Source organism: Apium graveolens, chromosome 10, assembly GCF_009905375.1.
Source record: "Apium graveolens cultivar Ventura chromosome 10, ASM990537v1, whole genome shotgun sequence".
Taxonomy (NCBI): Eukaryota; Viridiplantae; Streptophyta; class Magnoliopsida; order Apiales; family Apiaceae; genus Apium; species Apium graveolens.
The window spans coordinates 27168898-27184757 of record NC_133656.1 but is presented as its reverse complement, the minus strand read 5'-3'; the positions used below and the strand labels follow the sequence as shown (position 1 = coordinate 27184757).

General features: G+C 35.5%; 2 protein-coding genes across 2 annotated transcripts; both read right to left on the bottom strand.

The window, feature by feature from the left end:
* Positions 1-422: 422 nt before the first annotated feature.
* Positions 423-11993, bottom strand: LOC141693353 (uncharacterized). Its single transcript, XM_074498428.1, is given in 7 exon segments — positions 423-821; positions 940-1083; positions 5265-5405; positions 9481-9566; positions 10415-11210; positions 11212-11279; positions 11608-11993. Coding segments are annotated over 6 exon segments (1575 nt in total). The 5' UTR covers positions 11953-11993; the 3' UTR covers positions 423-821; positions 940-944.
* A 757-nt stretch (positions 11994-12750) lies between these two features.
* LOC141693795 (pectate lyase-like) lies at positions 12751-15807 on the bottom strand. Its single transcript, XM_074498959.1, has 4 exons — positions 14679-15807; positions 13920-14580; positions 13251-13493; positions 12751-13154 (listed from the first exon to the last, which is right to left on the bottom strand). The coding sequence occupies exons 1-4, from the start codon at positions 14876-14878 to the stop codon at positions 12933-12935; spliced, it is 1326 nt and encodes a 441-aa protein (XP_074355060.1). The 5' UTR covers positions 14879-15807; the 3' UTR covers positions 12751-12932.
* Between the last annotated feature and the right edge of the window lie 53 nt (positions 15808-15860).

Here is a 15860-nt window from a genome sequence, read left to right as displayed (position 1 = left end):
TAAACCAAAATTGTGCATTATTTTACTATTTCTTTCGGACGCAATTTTAATATAAAAGAGGAGCTAGTAAGATTTCCAGCAGAAGTGATAACTGCAAATGATCGAGATGCGGCGGAATCTGCTGATGGAAGGCCAGTAAATTGTAGAGACAGATATCTTGTGCACTGGCTGGCCGGAAGTATTGCAAGTAGGAGGACTTTCTAGAGTGAAGCAGGAGAAATTTACACAGTAGCTTATTTCTAATTTATCAGGAAACCATATTGGTGATACAAATTAGAGATTCAGCATTAGGATTGAATAAATTCAGTTACCATGGCCTCTAGAATATAAGGTAATTTGATTACAGCAATATGTTTGAGCTGCAATATAAACTACAAACATTAAATGGATATTTTTTAGCGGGAGAAGTAAGAAAGCCTTACTGAAATAATACTTCGTTATCTATAGAGTTAAAACATGCATAAAGAACAGATCGAAACAGCTTAAAAAGCAAACCCTTAAGTTTGTCAGTCAATATATATATATATATGGAATTATGGTATATAATGCCCGATATATCATTGTTTCTATAGTATCATCTTTTACGTCCCACCAGCATGAAACAAAGGCAGCAGTCACATCACAGTCCATGATCGGAAAACACCATACAAACATCCAATCGGATATATCTTAAGGCCTGATAACATATATAACAATGAGGAATTGCAAAATGAACCTCAACTTAGCACAAGGTGACGCCCACACATTCTACAGCAGGCCTACCGGATTGCTAACCTCAACTCCTTGTTCTATGTCAAAGCTTGGCCGTCTGCATCATTTCCCTGGAAAGAATGAGTTACATGATAGAGTTTTATTGCTGGAGTAGTTCTGTTAAATTAAATAACGAGTAAAATACGTTTCCTTCAACAGCGATACCTAGATTATAAGTTAAAGATTTACCTGACTTACACAAGTTTCTTCCACCAACTAAGAATTCTAGAAATGTTACCGATATATTGTCTAGTTTGCTTTCGTTTCTTCTGGTTTTCAATGTCCAGAGTTCTATAGGCAAGAGCAAGCAAGTACATAGCTGGATGAAGTCTTCTGCACACAGTACATAAAACAATTGATTAAATACTACCGATATAGTTCTTCCAGCTTCAAACTGATGCATTTTTTAAGTAACAGAAAGCAGTTTCTAAAATCTAAATAAACTCTCTGCAGTTTCCATCAAACCCAGTATAGAAACATGTAACAAAAGTATTGAACTAAGTTACAGCTCACGTAGAGGGGTATAACCACACAGGAGTACAAGACTCAAATCTTACAACTACTAAGACTATGTACAAGGTTAGGGTAGTATATACAAGGGACATGGAAGAACAATGGAGGAAGATGAACGGAAAGGAAAGCACACGTTTATTGATGAAGTAATGGCTAAGGCTAAGCTTGGCTAAAACTTCTCTTGAACATTTACAGTAGCTCCCTGTTTATAGTTGGGGTGAGCACGTATTACAATACAAAGCTTACTAGCTAAGCCAAGGATAGGATAAGATAAGGTGACACACCTTTATAGGTGGCACACATGCCAGGTTGACACACATACCAATACAAAGAGATAAGGTGGCACACAAACCTAGGAAACTAGATAAGCTGGCATGCAAACCAATACATAAAAAATAAGGCACACACTTCTAAACATGCACACAGTTGTAGAATGGCACTCTTCAATGTGGCACACTTCCCTAGACGATAAGGCACGCTTCCCAATGTGGCACATATTTCAATGTGATACGGCACGCACTCCACTGCCAATATGATAAAGCACACACTTCAATGCTTGCACACCAACTTCTAGCTTGATGGACAAGCGTATCTTATTTAGCACACACAGTGGTCACACGCCTACACGCGCATAGCACAAATACAAATATTACTACCACACGCGATATTACATTATTACACCATGATTATTGATTGACCCTTCTTCCCCTGGTCAAAAGAGGGCATGGCTCCATCCTTCCTTTGCTGGAGTAGGAACTGACTTGCTTTACATGGAGATGGAGCCTGAACCATAACTGTAATTGTAACTGGGCTGATAAATTATGCAGACTGTGAGTTGACTTTGATCACGAACTTGGAACTTCTGACTGGATCCAAGGACTGAAGGTTGGTTGTCCTTCAGTGAACATACTAAAGCCTTGTGTGAGAAGTTTGGATCTGGAATGATGTAGCACTGGTCATGCCCAAAACTCACTCCTATGATTAACCTTGATCTTGGTTTGTCCCTTATGTTAGATAATAGTCTGAGTAGATTGAAATGTGATGTATACATATCTTTGCTTCCGAATTCCATTGCAACTGTAAGCTCTCTCATCTTGTTGCACTGGATCGATGTCTTCAAGTACTACAACATCGTTGTCACTGCCCGATGTGTCGGAGGAGTCTGTTGATGCCGCTCTGAAAGTCATTATAGAATTTGTACCGGGCTCATCGCCACGGGAGAATTGAGATTCCAGGAGAATTGAGATTCCAGATCTTCTTCTCCGATATCTTTGAGATCTGTGAAACCATATCAATAAGCTTAGCGCTTTTGGCTTTATTGGGGCATTCTCGAGCATAGTGTCCTTTCTTCCGACATATGTAGCATCTCGAGAACTTGGGAGTTCCTTTCTTCTTTTCTTTAAGAACTTCCAATCCTTTTTCCTTGGGTAGAACTCCTTATCACCTTTCTTGTGATACTTGGACAGCTTGGACTTCTTATGACATTTGCATGACTTTTCTTTACCGCATCCAATCTCCAAATCTTTATGGTGACAGCCAGATCCAAGACTTTTTCCTTGTTCTTCCATCTGCTTGAGGAATCTGTTATGATTGCATACCTTTTCTAGAGCGAGAAGTACATGCTGATAAAGCTCTCCAAGTGTGGCATTAGAGAGTGGAAGGTTCTTGACGTGGAGGAGTCTAGTTATTTCAGTCTCGAGGGGCTCTGGAAGAGAGTTGAGCAATATTTGTTTCAGGTTGACATCATCGATGCCATTGATTGCATAATACCGCTTAGACATCTGCTCGTAGTGTCTCCAGATCTTTCCTCTAATATGAGCAACACTACATGCTCTGATATTCTTCTCGAGATTGCGTTGTGTAATGATCCCATGCTCCTAAGATTTCCTGGTGAACGTACATAATCAAAGTATCAACCGTTTGACTTTGACGTACCATGCCTTTTCTGTAGCCACCAAGTGCTATCCACCACTGTCACAAGCGTCCATGAAATTTTGCAAAAAATCTGTCTACGACCATCGACACAGTAATTCCTAGTTGGAGCAATTCAGCTGTGCACCATGCATGCATCTCATAGATTTTCTCTCGCCATTTTAATGGTGCAATGTTATCAAAGGAGAAGTCCTTAGTGGGGTCGTTCTCAAACATGCTTGGCTTTTCATTTCCTTGAGTTAGAATATGCAAGTCTTTTTTTTGCTAAATCAACCAACTAAATGAATATGCAAGTCTTTTGACACAATCTTTCCAAATAAGTGGTTGTTTGTTCTGTTTATTTAAGATATTTCATTTGCGATATCTTTCAATGGAGGTGAAGTTATTTGCAGAACAGGTTGCCTTGATTTCAGGGATCCTTTGTTTAGTTTTGATATCGTTATTTTCAATAAGTGATTTTCTTATGTATTAAAAATACCCAGGTTTGACGAAAAAAACATTGCTTCTTCTTTCAATTTGAAAGAAGCTTATTGCTTATCAAGAGTTTTTTTCTTGTGGCGTTCATGTTATACCTTCAGTTCGTGATTCTATCTAATCATGGGTTCATTTTATAACTTTGGTTCGAGTTTTATTAAAACATTGGATCGGGGTTATTATATTATATTAGTTTATTTTTAGGCTTAAATCTATTACTCTTGGGTTCGTAACAACAGGTTTCCAAATGTTCCAATTCACTCCTTCGATTATCTCTGAAGGTCAATCTACGTACAAAGAAAAGATGGTTCTTTAGAACATGTAAGAACAAGAATTTTCTTGATTACCAACAAGGTCTGGATGACTCTTCTCCACGAAAGAGCAATCATTAAAATCTTGTATAAACACCCGATATATGTACTGGAGGGTTCGGGTATTTAGACAAGGTTGGGCACCAAGTAGTATGTAGAGGACTCAACCTTACAACTACTAAGACTATGTACAAGGCTGACTACTATGTACAAGGCTAACTGACTAAGATATGGAAGAACAATTTAGGAAGATGAACGAAAAGGAAAACACACATTTATTGATGAAGTGGCTAAGTCTAAGCTTGGCTAAAATTTGCCTTCAACCTTTACAGTAGCCCCGTATTTACAATTGGAGTTGGCACGCGTTACAACACAAAGCTTACTAGCTAAGCTAACAATAAGGTAAGGTGGAACACCTTTCTAGGTGTCACACATGCCAAGGTTGGCACACATACCAATACAAAGAGATAATTGGCACACAGACCAATACAAATGGTGAGGCACACATTTCTAGGATGGCACACAGTTCTAGAATGGCACACACTTCCCAAGATGATAAGGCACGCTTCCTAATGTGACCCACATTCCAATGTGATAAGGCACGCACTTAAATGCTTGCATACCAACTTCTAACTTATTGAACAAGCCTATCTTATTCAGCACACACTTGCCACAGGCCTATACACATAACACACTCACACATATTACTAGCACACGCCAAACACACTTATAATTAGAAGCTGAGCGATGTGACCGAATTACATATGTGTTAAATTACATATGTGTTAAGTAACCACTCCATCCAAAACCTTAAAAACTCCATCCAAAACCTTAAAATATTAGAAGAATGCCCTACAGAATTATGATCCTAGCTAAAGTAGAACAGATACTTCTTTTTATTTGGTTTCCCTTATTACGTAGATTCACCATGGAACTAACTATAATCATAAGCAAATGCAGAATAGTTACTCTTTTATTCTATTTTCTTCCCTTACCAAATACGTAGACTCGCCATGCTGTGACCCATTACCAAGTAGCGTGTAGATTTCAGTTCCAGTTTGCTGTAATAACACTTTTAATGAGATATAATTTTTACTGACCATCTGATAGTTTTCTGCTATAATGTACAAGATCAATGTCATATTTAATATATATATGTAATATTAAGTAGGATACAGTATTGAATTCCAGATAATAGAGCAATTGTCGTTGCAATGTCCAAGTATTTGACAGTCATGCTTTTGAAAAACAGATTAAGGTAATTACTCTAGAATGAGGACTTACTTGTCAAACTGTTCACCAGTATCCAATCCATCCCAATATCTTTGAGACAACACATTCCGCCCTTTTTTATCTCTCCCAAACGTCTCCACATTCCAACCACCAATGTCATGCAACCCACATCGAGGCTCAAACAGCCAAAATCTACACAAAAAAAACTAAAATAAGTTCATAGAAGTAACCTTTACCATCATTCAACAACAGCAGTAACAAAAAGAATATAGTTAACTAAAGATGCACGTTTATTTATGAATTTCAAGTTGAGATGTCGAATGATCTATCATTCGTTTGACCTACCAATTATCAGATTGTCAGTGTTTTTGTTATAGAATTATGGATGCATGATTCTGGAGGGGAGGGAGAATGAGGAAGTAGACAGACATATTGAAAACTGATGAATGAATATATCAGAAAAGTAGAAACAGAAGATTTGAAGTGGTGAGACAATTCTCATGCTCATATATATGACATCATCTGATTTGGAGCAATAGCAACATAAAATTTCACTACAAAGTTGTCTACATAAATCAAATCCTGAACACTTATTGTATCTGCCTCCCACTAGAATATATGTCTTACCACTATTGGCCGAGCTACATAGGGGCAAATGGGGTCTTTAGCCCTCACATGGATTATTCCAAATGGGGTCTGTGCACTTTATAAACTCATGGCACTTCTAATATTGCATACTTTGGTACCTTCAATCCATCACATTTTTGAAGTTCTAGTTCATTTTGGCAACCCACTTTACCTAGTCCCTACCTTAAAATATACTCCTCCGCTTGGTTTTCCCTTTCATTCAAACCATACAGAAAAATGTGATTTGTCTCCCCCGCCCCCAACTGCAGAACACCCTAGCCTTTTAAAGCTAATTGACCTAGATATTATAATCTTTTACATCTTCCGAAAATCACTCACCACATCCCATGGGACATTTTGAATTTGACAGTCTGTAATTCTGGATCTCATAAGTTGACCCTTGTTGCATAGACCTCATTAATATACTCTTTTCTACAACATGTCATATAATAATACCCATCCTGAATTGATTATCTACTTCCCAGCAGAACTACCGTCTCATTTGAAAACTGTGCACATATCTTCGCACCCAGAAGAGACAACAGTCCGTGATGCATAAAAGTCCCTTCTTCACGAGAACAGCTCTAGTAGAATATGACCCCACAATTTTCTTTTGTAACAATTCCTGCCCTTTTCACTGTACTTAATAATTATTACTCCTAAATTCCCTTTCGTCACTGGTTCCTATTAGGCCTCGTTTGTTTCACGGGTTTTATAGTTACGCGGTAACTTAAAATTCCATGGAACCTAGTTACAGTGTACTAGTTACCGTGAAAAAGTAAAAACCTGTTTTGTTGTAAATACCTGATTAATGATTACTGTCTAAAACTATATTATTGATTATTATTCATTTATAATAATAAAACTAATTTATTTATTGAATTACAAATCAATTTAATTATAAATAATAATAGTAAAATAAAAGAATATGAATTTTTATGTAGCAACTAAACTTAAAATAAGATAGTAAATAAGATACGATATATATAATGATTTAAAGACAAACAAAGATATATAATGAAATTATTAATATAAAATAATATATAATGTTAAATTAAAACTAAAAATAATTTAAATTTATACTTACATATATAAAATATGATAAGATGAATAAATTTTAAATTAAAATTAATTCATTTTAACACTTAATTTGAATTTACAAATTTTTATTTGTTTTATAAAATAAGAGTTTTGATAATTGATAATATGGTAATGGTACCCGTTATAAAAATTATGAACATTCAACAACTATGTAACTAGAAAAACCACGTATTAGCTAAGTAACTAGGTTACTTAGCTAAGTAACTAGGTTACCGTGTTTTGTAGGAACTAGAAGTACCATGAAACTTTGAGTTACTTAGCTAAATCAAAAAATTACACAAGCAAACACGGGATTTTAAGAAGTTCCAATGAAGTGTGAGTTACTGTGCTGGGTTACATTGAACCAAACGAGGCCTTAGTAGAAGCACACAAAGCAGCACTTGTTTTAATTTATGGGTTAAATATGAAAGTAATCACTCAATTGAAGGTCATATATCAGTTTAATCATCAAACTTAACTTGATATCATTTGAATAACTAAATTCACAATAAATATCAAACATAAAACTCAAAATATGTGTTCGAGAATTAAAAATTATTTATGAAATTATATATATTTTTCTTGAATTTTATTACAACCAAATGAAAATGTACGAATTCTAGTATGTTATATAATATAGTAAGATTTTTAAAATTTTATTTACTATTTATATTTAATTTTGTAGTCATTTTATTTATTTAAATAAAAATAATTAGTAGATAAATTTTTAAAAATCTCACAAAATCATCTAAAATACTATGAACTCATAACTTTTTATTTGGGTGTAACAGGATATAAGAAAAATGTTTAGAACTCTACAAAATAAATTTTAATTCCCGAGCACATAGAGGAATCTGTTCGATATTTATTATGACTTTAGTGATTCATTGATATCCCGTTAAATTAAATGATTAAAATGATATATGATCTTTAGTTAAGTGACCATTTTGATATTTAAACCTTTAATTTATGCCCATGAGGATCTTCTTTTCTAGCGGAAAAGAACGTTGATTGAACCACACATATTTTTAATGCTCCTTTCCTGGTAGCATAGTGGTGAATAAGTTGTCATATGAATGTGGAAATTAATTAGAAAAGAATGATCTTCTTTCCCCATTTTCACAATTTTCCAAGAAATTCAACAAAACCATTGAAAATATATTCATCTTCCGAAGAATATTTCCTCCCTCAGTCATCTGCAGCCTTAACCGTATCAATCATGCTTCATATTCAATTCTGTGGTCATACACTTCCCAAGAATTTTTTTCTAATTTTCACTAATACATAATCTAACTGTGCATACCGAGACTCTCATCCTCCTAATCTTACGTTTCCTCTTTCACAATGATACTATAGAACTAACCATCTATCTATAAGCAATTTTTCTAGACACTGACGGCATGACTCAAGATTTTGTACCATGCTTGGCAACCAAAGGAGTTTCAATGCATGCAAAACTGGATTTAATTCATGCTCGGGTGAAACCCCACAAATACGAACGACAGTAAATATAACAATAAAATCAAGGGCATACCAGATAAGAAGAGAACGAATAACTGTGGTAAGGCAACTTTCATGCCTCAAATTCTTGAACCCAGACGCAGATCTCAAGCCTGTCTCAAATCTAAAAACTATTTGGTGTAGGTACTCATGCAAGAAAGATTAACATGTTAATTTATATATTATTTATGGTAGATTTTTTAATATTGTTTTCACTATTTAATAATCTGATGCAAATAAATAAATGAGAAATTCATACTATAAAATTAAAAGGTTAACGCTAAAAGAAGTTTTTAAAGAGCCTTGCATTGCCCACATTATGAAGAAAATGTTGAGAGGCCTTACTTTTCACTTTGAACTAGATCGCTTCTAATTGAAGTGTCCGGTTTCAATAGGAAGGACCAAAAGAGCTTTGAAACATTTATTATACAATATAATAGATAGAGAAAAAAGTTCCTAAAGTTAACTTTAGGAAAAAATAATGTTAACTTTAGGATCCTTAAACCCAAGACATAAAATAATGTTATAATTCCGTGCCCCAAACAGTTTATGTTTCCATTTAAGAACTTATCTGCACTGTCAATTAAGTAGTATTGGTCGTTGAATAATGCTAGGAAAATGTCAAACCACCTTGAAAGAAAAAGCGATAAATTGGACCTCAACCTTAACCCTGAAAAATTCCACCAAGAGACACCTTCGAACGGTAGAGCTGATAAAGACTACAGGTCTTTCTTAATTAGTCATAAATTTATGTGCGAACACAAGAAGGGACAACAGAGAAGGTGCACTATAGATTGCAAAATCTCACAGAGAAGGTGCACTTTAGATTGCAAAATCTCAGTTAAGGGCTCATACAACGTACCAGGCTCACAACTCATAGATTTTTATTTTACATGGCAAAAGTTAAAGATATGTTCTGCTTTCATCAGTTTCTTGCATTCAGAAAAAACAACTTATGGATGCAAATAACATTTGAATTTACATAGACAGAATAGTCATCACTTGAAAGTATAGTTCTATAACTTTCAAGAACCCAAAAATTATAAAGGGTACATCTTACCTGCTGGGTGGTAGCCTAGCCCTGCGGCATCTGCACTCACAAACAGACGCTTCATCTCCTATGTGATACCAGTGCAAATGCTTCACCTGTGAGGATTTAAAATCCATGTCTAAGTCTTTTATGGCATTTAATTATCCATTTTGATAACTAGACATAGAATTAAGCAGGCTCAAAACAAAGTAATTGATAAACTATTATCCCAAGGACAACAAAATACTTCACTTACGGAAATAGACACTGATGTAATAGAAAGTGGACAAAGTTAAAGACTTGAAACAGAATATCAAAACTGGATTCTTCTAGTCATCAGTAATATCATATACTGAGATGCTATCGGAAAATAGTACATCAAAAGTCTATAAAAATGAAGTTAAAACTTATCCTTTTATATTATGTTCTTCTGAAGAAAAACATATATAGCTGCAGCTATGCAAGTTATAGTTTACAGAGAACGGTATGGTGAAATGCATGACCAATTTCGAGAGAACTCATTACAATCAATTATGATGATTTTCAGGAGAATATAGCACAGTGAGTGTGAGGTTAGCGTGAACTATACAATAGCAAGCATTTATCTCCGCAGCAAAACAACAGAAACTACAAATAATAATTGAACTGGTGATGACTACAACATGTATCAAGCAAGAAAGAATAAACAAGCTCCTTCACTATGCACGGTAGAGGGTTTTCGCATATCCGCACAACATACTGGTCCTGCAATGCGGGATCTCTACGTAATGCCATATAGAATCCCACAAATATTAAGACCATGACATTAACATATGTTACAGATGAGTAAGCTTTCCTTTCATTTTCAGCTATGCACACACCAATGAACTAACATCAACAAATCAAAAACCACAATACGAATCACATTTATGCATTAGATCTGTACGAAAGCTCAACACAAACAAATGAAGAAAACTAAACTCACCAGCAATGTTCTATGCTTCATAATTACATGGGTCTTTATGCCAAAGTTATTGCAAACATAGCTGGACCCTTCATCAGGGCTTGTCCCAAGTCCAATTATAGTTCCCAACAGAGTTCTTGACCCACTTGCAACACCCTCAGAATTTCTAGGGAACTCAAGAGACAAGGGTATTGACGTTGCGGTAGAATTTAGATATATATGTATGTGATCTTCAGAGTCTTCATTTCGCATAGGCGGTACTCATGTAGCTACAGCAATAACCCTTCCGGATATATGCAATTCTAAATCTTTATACGCATCGGATGTTGGCTGATCAGAACTCGTGGTGTGCATCTGACAACAACTTAAATTGGATAAACCAGATTTCTTTTGGGTTCTTGCATTCTGTATGGATTCGCATACCCTTGAGTCGGCAAATGCAGAAGTGGAAAGCTCAACATTAGACGTGCGTGATATTTTAGGAATCCTTTCAGCAATACGCACAATTCCAAAAAGGTCTCTCCCTGACACGATATGGAGCACCTCCGGAGTTTCAGTTGCAGATCTCTCCTCAGCTTCAAAACAGTCAGGAAGCAAGTCCATGGAGTCCATTTCAGGGCCATAATATGCGGCATGTAAGGCAGAATAGAAATCTCTTTCCAGTACATCAAAATAACCTGATCCAATTACCACCCTTCTTTCAGATAAAATGTCAGTAATGGTATATCTATACCATCTGAGCCACTCAACAACTTCCATTGGCTTCATTGTTGTATGGGATTCATATTTGTACATTACCGAGCCTTGTCTCGACTGTCTGAACAACTGATCTTTGCGATAACAGATACTTGTCATAATGGGCTCTTTTCTCAGAATCCGATAATATCTGTTTTGGTTTTAAAGAAAATTAGTGTAAATATTCATTAGTTATTGATATAGTTAAGTAACCAACAAACATGAACAGGAACAGCTTAATAAAACTAATTACATATGCTTGTTTTCCCGTTTTAAGTAACCCAAGATACCTTAATCAACCATAGTGAAGCAAACAAAACATATTCAGAGTCCAGAATTTTCATGTTTTTCTCTTGCATTTTATAAGTATTTTAGTACAATACTCCCTCCCTCCCTCTCTCCGTTTGGATATTCTGTTTTATTAGAAACTGAATACGGCTAAGTATATTTGAAACGGAGTATGAGAGAGAGAGAGAGACCTCATAAGCAGCGAGGATTTGAAGGAATTGATGATGATGATGATGATGATGATGATGATGAGGAGGAGGAGGAGGAGGAGGAGAAAGGTCAGGGTGAGTTAGCTTAGCAAGTTTACGAAAACAAGATTTAATTTCAGACAAGGAGCTGGACTGGGATACACCTAACACTTGGTATGCGTCTTTTGCTGCTGATACAAACGGAGGAGGTGGAGGACAAGTGAGACAGCGTTTCGAAACATAAACAACTTCTGAGGATGATGATGATGATCGTGGCGCCGGAATTGTAGTATCATGTCCCACCACCACCGGGAGATGATGATGTAAGCATCTGTTTATAACCTCCATTCAAATAAATGATCGAGTAATAGAATTTTAGAAACTCTACTCCCCCTCCCTGCTGCTGATTGGAGTTCGAGATGCATTTCATTTTTCTTTTAAATTTATTTTTCTACAAATGGATCAATAATTTGGGCTACCTTTTTTCTACACCGTCACTATCAGGCCCAGACCCTTTAAGTAGGCGACTCTCATTTCAGTTGCCCCAATTCAAACAAATTTTCTTTAATTTCCTTTCTCAAATATGGTTTAACTTCTAATTACCTTTTTCTATATGATTAGCACACCCACTCTAGAGGTCCAAAATATAGCTCAACCAATGCACCAACGAATACACTTCTTAATTAAACTTAGGGTGTGTATTCATTTCATATTTTAATGTATTGATAATAATCCATGAATTTTAAAAGATGTTCGTTAATTTTACTTGTTCGTGAATTTTGACGGAATTGATAAAAAAATCTTGTAAAGTTTTGTTGATTTTATGAAGTTTTCAGAAATTCTTCAAAATCTCATATTTTAATGAGATTTCAAAGGTTTAAAAATAAACTAGCAAATCCATCAAAATCCACCACTTTTTCCAAAAAAAAAAATTCCGCTCGACTTTTGAATACCATCAGATTTTGATGGATTTTCAAAAATTCAAATTGAATATCACCAGATTTCATCAGTACACTTTTTAAAATCTAAATTGAATACACTAATATATTAAAAAACTCTTTTTAGTCTGTATTGAATATCATCATATTTTAAAAGATTTTTTAAAATCCAAATTGAATACCTGTTGATTTTAAGAATCCAAAAAAATTCTTTAAAATCTTGATTGAATACCCCCATAATTAAAACATGTACATCCGATGAGCAGGAGCCAAGAACAGGTACACAACAGTTTAAAACAACAGAAAAAAAGGTAACAAATTCACCAGCCTATGATTCAATGTCACTCTCAATTCCTAATGATTATTAGTATCCTACTACATACATATACATTAACATGGCTTCTTTGGTTTGCAGCCAATAGCCCCAGCAAATTGTGTGATCTTGTCTACCATTGTTCCGGGCTTGGGAACTATCATATCTTCACCACTAGCAAACACATGTTTAGGATCACCAGATTCTACAAAGAATGCTCCGTTTATCATTAAATCTCCTTGTGATCTCCATACCCAATTTTTCCATTCACTTTCTTCTGCGTAGTCCCTCTTCGTTATCTACGTACACCAAACACTCGGGCATTTTAATTTTGCTCGTACTACTCAATTTGCAAACTCGTAAATTTTTTTAAGTAAAAACTTCTTCAGACTTACCTCTTTAGCCTTTGCATCCTCCGGAGCAATGTAGCGATTCCCCTGGCTAAGAATAGTTGGATTAGAGCTTCCACCAACGGCGTACATTAAATAGTGAGTGTAGTCGTTATTGAGTACATGTACAAATCCGTATCGGCATCTTGGCATTCTTTGAACCAATCCTTTACCAAAATGATTAAATGCCAATGTCACTTGCATTATCTTGTCATTCGTGAATCCATCAGTAGCACCGAACAAAAGCGCCTTCAAATCAATTAAAAAAAACGTGAATTAGTTTGCAATGTAGAAACATACATACATAATGTACATATTAATGCTGTGTTTGGTAGGGTAAATGGAATGAAATGAGATTTTAAGTGAAAAATGATTAAATTTTCTAAAATTTTTATTCTTTCATCCATTCCATTCCTAATCACCTACATTATAATTAAACACCCCCAATTTGAGATGGAATGCTCCATTCCTTATTAACCCCATTTTCTTCACAATTCTTATCATAACAATTTTGTCCATCTAATTATTTTTTTCAAATCTTCCCTCCAACTTCCATTTAATTCCTTTAATTACATCAATTACATTCCATCCACACCAACCAAACACAACCTAACCTCTTCTCGTACCTGTTTTGGCTTTTTGAAATGTTTATGGAAGTTTAGAATTGGAATTTACCTCGTTATGTCTTGTGAAGTGGCAGTTGGAGATGGTAACAGCCGTGGAAGCCGCAACAACATCAATCAATCCGTCCATGCAATTGAACATGGAAATATGATCAATCCAAATATGAGAAGAGCCAAACACTGAGATGCCATCACCGTCACTCTTGCCTCGGAAACCAAAATGATCTACTGAACTTCTAATCATTCCACCATTAGCGACCTTAATGTCATGGACATGAAGGTTATGTATAATTACATTTTGCACAAATTGTATCGTTATTCCTGCTCCAAAAGCAATGTGAACTTGAGCTCCACGTCCGTCAATAGTTTTATTACCTGTCATGATAAGTTCTTCACTTAACTTAATCATCATGCTGCATTTAAATATGATCCAAAGTGGCTCAGACTGAATGACTGCATGACGTAAGGTTCCTGGTTTAGGATTAATCATGTCTGTGTCGGAAGCATCTGTGACAACATAAATTCTGCCACCTTTGCCACCAGTGGTGTGGCGGCCAAATCCAAGGGCGCAATCTGCTAGCCTCATCCGGTTATGCTCCCAATTCGGATCACATCTCCAGCATTGATCTATAGGGTTTGTAGTTATGCATGGTCCTTTGAGTATTATTCCGTGCAAGCCCCTTCTTGTGTCGTTACTACTCCCTTCCGTTGCCCTGCATAAGAGACAAGCTATAAGAGGGCGCATTTCATAACGTATTGCAATGTACAAAAAGATGGCGTTACACTACCATGTAGGAAATCAGTCACTTACTTGTGGACATTGCTGTTCAATTGATTCGTGACATGATGTGGATTCGGATCATAGGCATTTACATTAGCTCTTGTAGCTTTTTCAGCTCGTGCCTTCCATACCATCTCGTCATGTTTCGTGAGATTCAGCTCCACCGAAGTAGCACAAGATATTGTAAAACCAATATAAACAAAACACAGTATATGCTTAAAAGCTTCCATTTTCACATTTCTTTGTTTAAATTCTGAGCATCATATCTGAAATCATTCTATCCAAAAAAGAAAAAGAAAAAGACAATCCGGATCTTTTTTGCTTGTCATGAAAGCGTAGGATTCAAGGCAATCTCTTAAACGCTCAACAAAACTATGAACTAAGGTATCTATTGTATAAAACTATATGTTATGTATCTAAGTTTATATATCTGTAAAGACAAGTCACCTGACTCGGCACCTATATTTGCCTAGGCAAATTTGATCAAAAAATTTACATGTACATGAGGTACAATATACTTATGGACACAATGAAGCTGCAACATTGTCTAAATACCACAAATTGGAAATTGAAGGTGTGTGTAAAAATTGGTAAAATGAAAAGTTGAGAGGGGAGAGTGCTGAACCACTAATTCATCACCAAACAACAAATATAAATATGAACTAATTAAAAAGAATCTTATGAGATGATTCCCGGTACAAATTAAGAAAGTAGTAAAAATATAGCAATGCATTTTTTTTGGACATCTAAATGCAAATTTATTCTACCATCCCATCTTTTCTTTCTTGTGGAATTATAAATCTAAACCTTTTGTTACTGGAAAAAAAAGTCAGAGGATTACTATCTCAGATGAAATTATTTTGTCAGGAGCACCACCTACAAATCCTGCTTCGAAGCAGACAAAGGGTCCAAAGTAGGGGTGTACGCGGTTCGGATATCGGATCGGATTGTTTTGGGGTAAAAGTCGAACCAAACCGCGAAGAGCGGTTTAGAAAATTGTCATCCGCAACCGCGGTGGTTGCGGTTAACCGCGTCAATTGTGGTTGCGAATTTGCGGTTATTGCGGATCGGTTTGCGGTTCAACCACTTATTTTAAAATAATTAATAATTTACAAAAAAATAAATTCAGAATATTAATAAATTCAAGTTTAAGTTACGTGATAAATTTACATTCAAAATAAAATACAAACTAATGCTCCGTGTAGAGCAAAA

What these genes read in the sequence shown, in the direction of transcription:
- LOC141693795 (XM_074498959.1), bottom strand. Translation starts at nt 14,878, where the DNA reads ATGGAAGCTTTTAAGCATATACTGTGTTTTGTTTATATTGGTTTTACA. An exon ending in ACTTCACAAGACATAACGAG is followed by an intron (nt 13,494 to 13,919) that starts GTAAATTCCAAT and finishes ATTGATTTGAAG; the next exon opens with GCGCTTTTGTTCGGTGCTAC. An exon ending in AGGATGCAAAGGCTAAAGAG is followed by an intron (nt 13,155 to 13,250) that starts GTAAGTCTGAAG and finishes TGGTGTACGTAG; the next exon opens with ATAACGAAGAGGGACTACGC.